Below are 11,763 nucleotides of genomic sequence, written 5' to 3'. Positions count from 1 at the left end.
CTTTACTGCCTCAGGATTCCCCCAGAAAGGAAGAAACGAGTGAAACATGGAATGGAGGTTTCAAAATAATTATCAGTGATAAACCAAATGACAAGAATCAAACCTGCAGTAAAGGTGCAGAGACCGTATAGAGAATAAAATGAAAATCACCGCTAATTCCATCATTTGAAATAGTCATGAATAATGTGAGATACAGATATTCATGGTCTCTTTCTCTATAGTCTTTTATATACTTGATACGCCATAGATACAATTTGCATCCCATGTCACATGTAGCGAAATGCTGTAATTACTCTCATCTGATGGAGGATCTTTGTAAGGTGGCCCTAGTGACTCCATTTTCAAATGTACGAACGTAGCATGATGGGTCTTGTGCTACTGCTGGTTATTTAGATTGCTATTTTCTTATTATTATGGTAACAGCTGCAAAGTAGTGCAAGTTTTATTCTATTTAGTTATTATTATTATTTAAAAATATTTATTTATTTATTTCAGAGGGAGGAGAGCGGGGGAAGAGCAGAGGGAGAGGGAGAGAGAGCATCTCAAGCAGACTCCGCACTCTGCGTGGAGCCTGACGCGGGGCTCGATCTCACGACCCTGAGATCACGACCTGAGCTGAACTCAAGAGTCAGATACTTAACCGACTGAGCTACCCAGGCGCCCCTAAAATAGTGAAAATTTTGAATTGAAATGTGACCAGCTGAGTTATGATGGAATTTTATGAACACCCTAAATTATCTTTAATCCTTTATAGTTCATTTCACTTTACTAAAACTACAACCCTATGTATTAACTGCCCTAAGTTTTTTTTACAGTTTATTTGCTTTCATGTAAAATTTTTTACTGGTAAGCGTTTCCAACTTTGGATAATTTCTTGACTGCTTTTCCAAACTGCCTTCCTTTTTCATAAAATTCAGAAAAGATTTACTGATGGTGCAGGATGTGCTTTACCGTCTGGACATCCCCGAAGATTAATTTGGCTAGCTAGAGCAGAACCTTTCCTCCAACACACCTTTGGGGACTTCCTGGCTTCCTCATGTAAATCCTGTGTCTCTTTGCAGTCCGTGGTTGGGAGTGGGACCTGGCAGCGGGTCAACGCCCAGATGGCCGTGAGGTCCCCTCGGTACGCCGTCTTTGACCTTGCTGAGGGGAAGCAATACGTGTTTCGGGTTTTGTCAGCCAATAAGCATGGCCTGAGTGACCCGTCGGAGATCACCGCCCCCATCCAGGCTCAGGATATGATTGGTGAGTACAGCCTTGTTGGTGAGCGACATGGTTTGAGACAGGCCCCGAGTAAGGGACATCAGATACCCTTCCGTTGTGCTGAAAAAGACAACTAATGTTGTATATGAGTCAAAATTAAAGCTGCCTTAAAATCTCAGTTGACATGAGATGGAGATCTCTCTGCCATGTTTTGGTTGGTACTCAGCATTTCTCCAAAGTTCCATCTTATTTTTATGAAACTAATAAATGGGTTAGAAATATTTTTAGGCATTGGTCACTTTTTGAGAAACCTTGAACACACTGGAGTTTCTTGCCTGTGTGGCTTGAAGTTCCCGCTCTGAAGATGCCATACAAGATTACAGAAATTCTGAATCGCCCTGTGGAGAAAATCCAGGGTCAAATCATGATTGGATTTTAAATCCCCTTACAGATTCCAGCCAATCCGATAGAAGGTGTCTTATTTTCTTAAAATTGTTACTACCCTGTTAGCCAAAGCATGTGTGTCATGAGAAGATGCTTTTTAATATAGTTCTGGGGGGTGGGTACAGGAGACTGCGTGATTGTAATTCTCTCTTTGTGAGTCAGGTAGGACAGAGGATGGTCCAGCAGCTCCTGGCCCCCCCTGGGTGGCAGACCCCCGCCCACTTCCCCTGCTCCTCCCTCCTCGTCCAGATTTCGGGGAGCCATTCCCTGTGGACAAAGGGCTTGAGGGTCTCTGGTGCAGCTTCTGGACCTCGGTCTCCATTCACGGTTCCTCGCTCTATTCCTCTGCACAGTTGTCCCCTCTGCCCCGGGCCGGGTGCTGGCGTCTCGGAACACGAAGACATCGGTCGTGGTGCAGTGGGACAGGGCGAAGCACGAGGAGGACCTGCTCGGCTACTATGTGGACTGCTGCGTGGCGGGGTCCAGCGTGTGGGAGCCGTGCAATCACAAGCCCATCGGCTACAACAGGTGCGGGGGCCCCGGACTCGCTGCGTGGGAAGGACACACAGCCAGCTGGGAGCCGCGCGGCACTCAGAGCAGCGTGCGCCCTGGCAGACGCTCCTGTGAGGCTCCTACACGAGGGTCTGTTTTCTTCCCTGCGCACGAGGGGCCAGGACTCGAAAGCTGACAAGCTGGTTCCGGGCATGGGGCTGAAATCATTAGCGTGTTGATGAGAGAACTCTAGAACCTTGGCCCTTCTGGAGTCATTAGCAGCTAAGGCTTACCTCCCAACAGGAAAGTTTAAACTGCCTCCTCGACTCGAGAGGCATTTTATTTTTCCATATTGAGTTTTTGAACTTTTAAAAATGGCTTTGTTCGCATAACTGACAGTCTTCTGCTCTAGCCACTGATTGAAGACAAAGCCGGTGGCTGTCACCTCCCTTGTGCAGGGCGGGGGTGGGCGACATCGGCTTGTCCTGGGTGGAGAGGAGCATCTGCTCCCGGCATTGATTTACCCCCGCTCCTGCCAAGTGTGGAGTGTCTGATTTTAGTAAGCTCTCTCCAGGGTATGCTTCTCGGGTAAATAGAGGCAGCAGTCAGATTCTCCACTGTGGATGCATTATCGCGGATGGCTCAGCCATCTTTCCCTTTTCAATCTACTTTTTAAGAAAAATAACTTGGGAAAAGCTGTGGCTAGGAAGGAAGAGATGTCGCTGAGAAGAGTATCGGTTAGATGTTGTTTCAAGTCCATGGGCAGCAAACACAGAAAGAGATCTCAGGACAAAAAACTTAAAATAGCATTCCCGAGCCAGAGTTTTATAAATGGCCACTAAATGTTTGTGGGCTCTGAGAGACGAGCGGGACCTGCGCACGTGGACAGGGCGCTGGCCTGTGCTGAGCTCCTCCCACACAGGTTCCCACTTGATGCTTGTAGTGATGCTGGGAGGTGGGGACTGTGGTCCCATTTTATAGCTGGGACAGCCGACTCACAGAGCCAGTGACCCATACTGGGGATCTGCGGGTGTTTGCTTTCTGCGCCCCCCAACCTATGCCCCTCCCGCCCCCGGTGTAACCAGGCATCATGGCCTTCCTTCCTGACCCTGCGTGTTGATTTGCATCCGTTAACTAAAAATGAAACATAGAGTGGATATATAGTATGCATATATAAAGAACTCAGACAAGTGAAGTTCCTTCTGTCCCAGTGGAAAAAAATTTGGAGCGTTCCCAATGATTTTACTTCTGCTGGAGGAGGGAGGGGAAAGGCTGAGGTGCGTGGTTGCGCCCCTGACTGGTGTTTTGCTCAGGTTTGTGGTGCATGGCCTGACGACCGGCGAGCAGTACGTGTTCCGGGTGAAGGCTGTCAACGCTGTCGGCACAAGTGAGAACTCACAGGAGTCCGACGTCATCAAGGTCCAGGCTGCCCTCAGTGAGTAACCCAGGGGCCATCGCAAGCTCTGTGGGAACAAACGTTCTTGGTGCCGAGAACATGCTGTCTTGGGGAGGCCTCTCATCCACCGGCCACGTGTCTTGGAAACACGGCGGGGGTGAGGGAGGAGTGGTAAAATGCCAGCAGGGTGCACGCTGGGGACACGCGGCTTCACTTCAGGTCACATGTCCCCATGTGTGTGCCCCGCATCGATGTGCATCTATCGGGATGAACGTCTCTTTCAAATTTAATGCTAATCTAGAAAAACATCAGTGGCCTTTCCAGTTAGTCTTAGTTCAAGGGGTTTTAATCATCTCAGAGAATTCCAAACGTTGATGTGAACTTTGTGGTTTGTTCATCAATGGTCATCATTAAAAATGATTTTAATCAAACCAAACAATTTGGGACCTAATTTCAGAGGTGGGCCCTGGGAACATGAGTGTTGTGATTGTCGCCCTGGTGATTTCATGCAAGATGGGCCACACGGCAAACACATGCCCTGGGACATTTGGAGCATGAATGTCACGTTACTCATTTTGAGTCATACTGATATCCTTTCATTTCTGAGAGAAATGTTTTGCTCTTTAATTATTTTTGTCTCCAATTAAATTTGAAACGCATTTTCAGAAGTTCAGCTTTCTCTCCTAACAACGTATAAAGTCATGTTATAGAACATCCAAGGAGTGTCCAATCCAATACTGCTTAGGGGGTCAATATAGTGCAAAATCATTCTTCTTTTATTTGAAGGTCATTATTCTAATCTGTCCATTTTCCCCGGGAGGAACTTCCAAACATTACCATTCCTCCTTAATACAAAGCAATCGTCTACAGTTTTATTCTGTGATGGGAACAGGTCTTCCCCCGGTCACCTGTTTCTTGGGTAACAGAGGATGCCCAGATGCAGGTCACCTGGAGCTGGGGCTGGGGCTGGGGAAAGCAGAGGCACACCCTCCCTCAGCCCCTTGGAGAAGATGGTCCAATTCCAAGTGAACTCATGTGAATTCGTCCTCACTTGAATTGATTTGATGTGGGAAATTAAGACTGGCTGGGTCAGTAATGTGTAGCATCTCTGGTCATGGGGGCATGGCTATTATTTTTCATGGATGTAATGAGAAAGCTCCTCTTCGAGGTTTTCCTTAGAGGAGAGGGAAGAATCTCTTGTTTCAACCACCCAGACCTGATTTAAATAATTTATTGCCCCTGTGTTATTGAAATATTGGAAGATGTATGTGTATATGTATTATTTATTGGAGGATGTGTTTAGGAATTGCAATAAATAGAAATGACAGAGAGTTACTCTCTTTAAAGGAAGAGATGAAAACACACAAGGATGGTTTGGGGTGGAGGCCCCTCCGCAGGGCAGGAGCGGTCCCCAGGAGGTTGGGCATCCTGGGTGGAGACCGGGGTGACCTTCCTGCTCTGTGTCCTTGCAGCTGTCCCTTCACATCCTTATGGGGTCACGCTTCTGAACTGCGATGGCCATTCCATGACCCTTGGCTGGAAGGTGCCTAAATTCAGCGGGGGAACACCCATCCTTGGCTATTACATAGACAAGCGTGAGACTCACCATAAGAACTGGCACGAGGTCAACTCTTCGCCCGTCAAAGAGAGGATCTTAACGGTTGGTCCTTATGGGTCCATTTACTTCTCCTGGGTGGTTTCCCATACCGGGCAGAGTCCTTCATTCAGTGACTCAGAGTTCAAGGGCATTAGATAATGTGACACAGAAACAAAAGTGGGTTCAGAAAACTTTACAGCCTTGTGGGAGAAGCTCTGGAACTGGATCCGAGGAAGCATTTTCTTCTGAGACACAAGGGGAGGTGGAGAAGCAAGGAAGCAGGTGGTGTGGGGGTTAGCGTCCCCACTGGGGGCGGCTCCAGGCCCCTCGCCCCTCGCCCGTCACCATGTGGTTCTGCGGGGCTGGTGCGTCTGCACTTAGCTGGTGTTCAGTCCGAGCGCCCTTGTCCGTGGCTTGTTAATCGTGGTTCTGCTAAGAAAGGCTTGTGTGTCCAGCCTCTGGGTGAGTCACTTGGCCAAACGCATGTTCTGCCAGGCAGAGAGAGGAGGAAAAACATAGATTTGGAGTAAGGAAGATCTGGAATCCAATCCAGATGCAAACCCTCAGCAGCCATGGGCTTTCTCTCCCACCTCGCTGAGTCTTCCACTGCTCATTTGAACGGTTTAGGTCACGGGCATGTGTGTGTGTGTGCGTGCGTGCATGTGGGAGTGTGTGTGCATGTAGGTACGTGCACATGTGTGTGAATGCATGTGTGTGTATGTGTGTGCATGTGCGGGTGTGCACACGGGAATGTGCAGGCTGGTGTGGCAGGGAGGCTTCATGTCCCTGGCTGGTGGCAGCCAAGGTGCTGGCGTCTGCAGAGGGGATGTGGGCTTGAGGGCAGGCCCCCACCCCTGCTATTCCACTTGCCCTTTGTGGCTTTTTCTCCACGAGGACGAGCTATCTGTCAAGGGCGGTCGTCATGCTGCCCCCATAGGCACGGTGACGGGAGGAATGGGAATGTGAGTAGGTTCCCTGGAGCGACCACAGCACAGCAGCTGCATTCACAGCCCTCCCTGACCGCACTGTCCAGTTTACCCGCACAGCCCCGCCCCCCCAGCGGTTCATTCTGGGAGTCAGTCGTGAATCCTCCAATGGACGGACTGTAATGAAGCTCTTATTTCCCGTGTTAATTTAAATACAATCCACGCAGGTGGAGGGCTTGACAGAAGGCTCACTCTATGAGTTCAAAATCGCTGCTGTCAACCTGGCCGGCATTGGGCAGCCATCGGACCCCAGCGAGCTTTTCAAGTGTGAGGCCTGGACCATGCCTGAGCCTGGTAAGCGGCCCCTCCTGGACTGGAGCAGCCCTCTGTGGCGTGAGCCTGCTGTCCGCAGGGCCGCGGTCTCCAACCCCAGAACTAGCGGGTGTTCCGTCTGTGCATGCTAGGGGGTCACCACCCTGTGCCAGGCACGGGGCATAGCTGGGGATGAGGCGGCCCCCATCCCCGGCGGTGGGGCGCGGACAGAGGCCGAGCAGGTGACGAGGGTGGAGTGACCAGCGGGGACGCGTGAGGGGAGAGGGAAGGCGGCCCCGGGCAGGGGGGGCCAGTGTTGATGACACAGAGTGTGACACTGGGGTTCCCAGTGTGTGAGGTCTGGTTCTCCTCCCAGGCCCTGCGGGGACCTGGGGGCCTGTACTTCGAAAATGTGGGATTACTGCCAATCTGCTTGTATTAGGACTTTACATTTTAAAGCTGTTTTCATAAAATCTCAAAACCTGGGCCTTCATTTATTTGTGCTCAGTGTGTCAGGAACCTAAATAGAATGGGTAAAATGCCCCTTTTTTTTTTTTTTTAAAGATTTTATTTATTTATTTGACAGATAGAGAGCACAAGTAGGCAGAGAGGCAGGCAGAGGGAGAGGGAGAAGCAGACCCCCCGCTGAGCCGGGAGCCCGACGCGGGGCTCGATCCCGGGACTCCAGGATCATGACCTGAGCCGAAGGCAGTCGCCCAACCGACTGAGCCACTCAGGCGCCCCAAAAATGCTCCTGTTTTGAGCAAAACAAAACAATGCCCAAACAACAGACCTAAAGTTGAAGCTATTTTGTGGCCAGATTATAGTGTATTTTTCCTCCTTTTCTTTTATTGAGTGGTCCTTGTTTTAAGGAAACTAATATTTGCCCCTTAGAAAAGCCAGCAGAAGGAAAGCTATCCCAATTTCCAGAGCCTTTTTGGGGCTTCACACGAAAGGGCTTAGCCACCCTCTAAGGATGTGGCATGACTTGGTTCAGGTGCAGCCCCTGCTCCTTTTCCCTTTGCCGCCCGAGGGCCCTGGACCTGGGCTCGGCACTGCTCCCTGTGGCAGAGCTCCAGGGGTCTGAGCAGGTCACGTGCTCGGGGCTCGAGGAGCAGGTGTATCAGGCCGCTGGGAGGTGGGCGTCTGCACAGACAGGCTTCCCGCGTGGGGGCGGGGGACATGCGTGCCCCTGCTCCGTGCACCTGTTCCCTCTGTGAGATGCACCTGCCGGGCCTGAGTGCTGATGTGGATTCATGAATGATTCCGGGGTGCCCGCGGCCCCCAGATGCCTCATGGTCAGGCTGCAGGAACAGCCACACGGTGCCCCCTCCCTGCTCCCCGCTCAGCACGCTCCTCCAGGTGTGCGTGGAGAAAGCCTGATTTAACACGCAGAGTCGTGACGTCTGTGTGTGTCCCCGCGGTGGCAGACGCCACATGCTGGTGCGTGCACACATGGGCACAGACCGCGTTCGGCTTTTCAGGTCCTGCCTATGATCTGACGTTCTGTGAGGTCAGAGACTCGTCCCTGGTCATGCTGTGGAAAGCCCCCGTGTACTCTGGCAGTGGCCCCGTTATGGGGTATTTTGTGGACTATAAGGAAGAGGATTCCGGAGAATGGAGCACCGTGAACGAGGCAGCAACCGCCAACCGTTATTTAAAGGTGACGGTGTTCCTTCCCGTGTGCCCTGCCTTCCCGGGACGGGCTCTCTGATTGCTCCTGCAGACAGGCTCGAAGCCGCCCAGCCAGCCGCTCAGGCCGCGCGCACGGTCCGGTGCCGCTGTGGACGGTCTCCGCGGGGCGGCGGCCACTGTGTGTCTGCGGTCGGCGTGCGTTTAACCCGTTGCATTCGTGATTGTCGTAGAAGTCACGCACATGGACCCGGGACACGTCTGACAGGATGGCAATGTGCACATTTCTCTCTTCCCCCGTCCTCCAAGTATTTCTTTTTGTGGCACCTACAGTTTACCCATCCCTGGGGTCGGCTGTGACTCCCGTCCTTGGGTGGGTAGGCCCCCTGCCCCGCGCTTTCCCTGCGTGGTCGCGGGCTCTGCGGTGTGGTGTAGACGGGGAGGCTGACCGGGAGACCACGCCTGAGTCGAGCACGTGGTTGCTGCCTCTGGGCAACAATCCGACAATCCAAAGCCAGATCAGCTTCTTCTGAATGAACTAATCAGCTTCTAAGGATCTAGCCAAATCAATGAGTGAGAAATCAGCTGAAGTACATTTTACGTATCAGCGCAGGTTACGGTACATACAAGCATGTGCAAGGAGAGAAGCATTTAATTTTGATGTGTCCAAACGATGGGAAATCTGGCACAGTCACAAATCACATTTAAAATAATATTTCGTCCCGTAGAATTATGTTGACTGTGAGCGCCAGGTTGCAGACTGGGTATATGCCTTGAATTCTGCTTTGAAATATGCAAAGAAAAAATGAAGACTCTCTCAAAACTGAAGAGAGTCTGTTTTTTCTTGCAAAGTCAGACTGTGAATGACTGTGAGTCTGTCTTACCTCCTGCTTTTCTAGCTCACTGTGTGTAGCTCTTACAGCTGGAAAAGTAAGTTCCTTTTTTTAAAAAAGAAGCATGTTCACAGTAAAATGTGGAAAGTAAAAAGTCCTTTTCACTTATCGATTCCCACGTGACATCTTCTCTGTCTTTCTAAGGTGTGTGACCTGCACCAGGGCAGGACCTACGTGTTCAGGGTCCGGGCCGTGAACGCCAGCGGGGTGGGAAGGCCGTCGGACACATCTGAGCCAGTGCTTGTGGAGGCCCGGCCAGGTGAGAGGTGCCGCTCGGCTGCTCGGGACGGCGGGAGGCTGCAGGAGGTGGGCGTGCGTGCCGTGTGCGTGTGAGTGCAGGGAGGGTGGGCTCCTGCCGTGTGGTTGAGGGTGTCAAGCGGCCAACGGAACAGGCCCCTCCAACCCCCCTGGATCAGAGCGGGGCCCCGAGGCGCACAGTCGCCGGGGATCTGTGTTTGGAGCAGTAGAGCCGCGTGTGGGGATGACGATGTTACTGCTGAATTTTGACTGGCAGTCAGAAACCCGCGGGTAGTGTTCTTGGTGGCAAGTGGCTCCTCTACGTGGTTTCACGTCCTCTGCCGCCTGGCACTCTGTGCCGCTCCGTCTTTGCGGCAGCCGACGGCGTCCGTGCCTGCCCAGGCTGGTGTGTCCCCCCAGTCCCTACCCCCTCGGGGCAGATTCTGACAGTCCTGTGTGGGGCCGGGTGTCCACCTGGTCAGAAGGATCGAGCAGGTCCCTTCCCACCCCCCACAGAAGAAGGGCAGAGGGAGGGGCCCGCGTGTGGTGCTATCGGGGGGTGCCCACGGCCACCCGGGGCCCTCACAGTGGCGAGGGGTTAGATCTCAGGGAGAAGAAGGGTCTTTATGGCCAACACGTTTGCCGTGGCGGGATTGGATGCGGAGGACGGAACGGACAGAGAGGTGACAGCTTAAAACCCCGTCCGCTCTGCCCTCCACCTGCTCCTGGACGGACTGCCCTCCAGCAGGTCTGCCTCAGCATCCTGGGTGACCTGGAGGGGAAGCTGATGATTCGGTGTAAACCAAGCCGCCACCTCTAGGCCCAGAGTCCGTGGGTGGAGGGCACGGCGCTCCTGAGACCCCACCTTGTCTCCTCGCTCTGTAGGCACGAAGGAGATCAGTGCTGGTGTGGACGAGGAAGGCAACATCTACCTTAGCTTTGACTGTCAGGAAATGACCGACGCGTCCCAGTTCACGTGGTCCAAAGCCTACGAGGAGGTTGCGGATGACCAAAAGTTCAGGGTCGAGACGGTGGGAGACCAGTAAGTCTCCTCGGGGGCCGGCCCCTGGGACTGCCGGGGACCCTGGCAGACACAAACAGCCAACGTGTCCCACGGTTCTTCCCTTTTAGCTCGAAGCTGTACTTTAAAAACCCGGACAAAGGGGATCTAGGAACTTACTCGGTGTCCGTGAGTGACACGGACGGGGTGTCCTCCAGTTTCACCTTGGACGAAGAAGGTAAAGTCTACGTGATGGAGGCTCGCCTGCTTGAGTGTTCGGCACTGAAAGATTGATACTAACCTAGGAAAGACTTGCTTGCCTAGAGAACGGGCGTGCGTTCGTGGGAGGCTGGGGTGCCAAGTGTTCGTAGAAGCAAACATTCTCTTAGTAATTAAACAAACTCTCTAGAGTTCGTATTCTGTCCAGCTCCTAAATCACTGGTCCAGGGCCTGGGGCTTCTGGAGTTCCCCCTTGTACTTTTCAAGTTGGGTTTTAGCTACATTTCAGTAGCTTGGCAAGCAGGGAGTAGCCGATCAGCCAAGTAAGGCCACGAGATTAAAGCGAGACTTGCAGATGGGAGACTCCCCCTTTCCTTCCAGCACTGGATAGTCAGCATGGCAAAGGAAAATAATATATATATTTTCTGTGTGTGAAATAAGATTCAACCAGCATAGTCAAAATCCCTTGCTCTCTTACAAATAGCAGACGGCAGAAAGAAAAGTCTGTTCACAGCTGGGGAGCCCGGGGACAGGCAGGTCTGTCCTTGGCGGGCTCACACACCTGAGTCCCTGCCAAATGGCAGGTCTCATGGGGCAGATTCTTGTGCTTGTGGTGGACCCGACCCACAGTCAGGGTCAGCCCCACGGAGATGTGGAGTGAGCTGCGTCATGCTGGATAGCATGGTCAGATGTCCACGGTTCTCTGGGTCTCTAGAGCTGTTGCGAGTCCTCTGTTAATATATGGGGTCTTAGGAGAGGCCTGGTGCCTGGTGAGCAGACCCCGAAGTTCCCCACTGGCATGTTGGCTGGCAGCAGGCCGAGGGTGTGATCCCAAGGACGCCTGATTTGGATGGTTGTCCAGCGTGGGCTGGGAGGAGAGGCATGGACCCACGCTGGGAGGCCCCGTGCCGATGCCTCGGGCCCCTGCAGGGCTGGAGCAGCTGCTGGGTAACCCTGGGGAAGCTCGTGCAGATTTAACAAGACACAGCAGGAGAATGGCCGAGTGGTCCGTGTGGATGCTGCTCTCCAGGGTCCTCAGGATGCTCTTGTCCAGAGACAGGGGCCGGAGCTGATCGGGAATCTGCTCTGAATGCTTTTTGAGCTGCCTTTTCTGACCCTAACTCAGCGGTCTTCAGTTTTTAACTCAAAACATTCTTAAATAATCCTGAAAAGTGTTCTACTTCTCTGCACCAGTTTTAAGTTTGTAGATGACATTTTCACTTTAATTTTAAATAGTTGCAAAGGATGAAAACTTCCAGCATGTTTTATGATGTATGTGGACTCTAAGAAATCTTTTAGATAAAACCTTGGAACTGCAGATTTAGCTCATTTGATTTATGGAAATTCCTACCATTAGACCTATTGGGGAAGTCAAGCCAGTCACCCAGTCAGGAAAAGTCTGACTTCTTTTT

At 52.1% G+C, this 11,763-nt stretch overlaps 1 protein-coding gene across 1 annotated transcript; it reads left to right on the top strand.

Moving 5' to 3' along the window:
• The first annotated feature begins 567 nt into the window (after positions 1–567).
• Positions 568–10,441, top strand: LOC145718849 (myomesin-2-like). Its single transcript, XM_081810364.1, has 9 exons — positions 568–1,245; positions 2,001–2,175; positions 3,453–3,574; positions 5,008–5,195; positions 6,286–6,412; positions 7,855–8,033; positions 9,040–9,154; positions 10,018–10,174; positions 10,264–10,441. Exons 1-9 carry the CDS (start codon positions 1,104–1,106, stop codon positions 10,424–10,426), a joined length of 1,368 nt encoding a protein of 455 aa, XP_081666490.1. The 5' UTR covers positions 568–1,103; the 3' UTR covers positions 10,427–10,441.
• Positions 10,442–11,763: the final 1,322 nt, after the last annotated feature.

The sequence above is a fragment of the Leptonychotes weddellii genome, unplaced genomic scaffold, assembly GCF_054177405.1.
Source record: "Leptonychotes weddellii isolate Sample4059 unplaced genomic scaffold, ASM5417740v2 HiC_scaffold_2355, whole genome shotgun sequence".
NCBI lineage: Eukaryota > Metazoa > Chordata > Mammalia > Carnivora > Phocidae > Leptonychotes > Leptonychotes weddellii.
The sequence above is the reverse complement of the archived record's forward strand: the minus strand, read 5'-3'. Positions and strand labels throughout refer to the sequence as shown.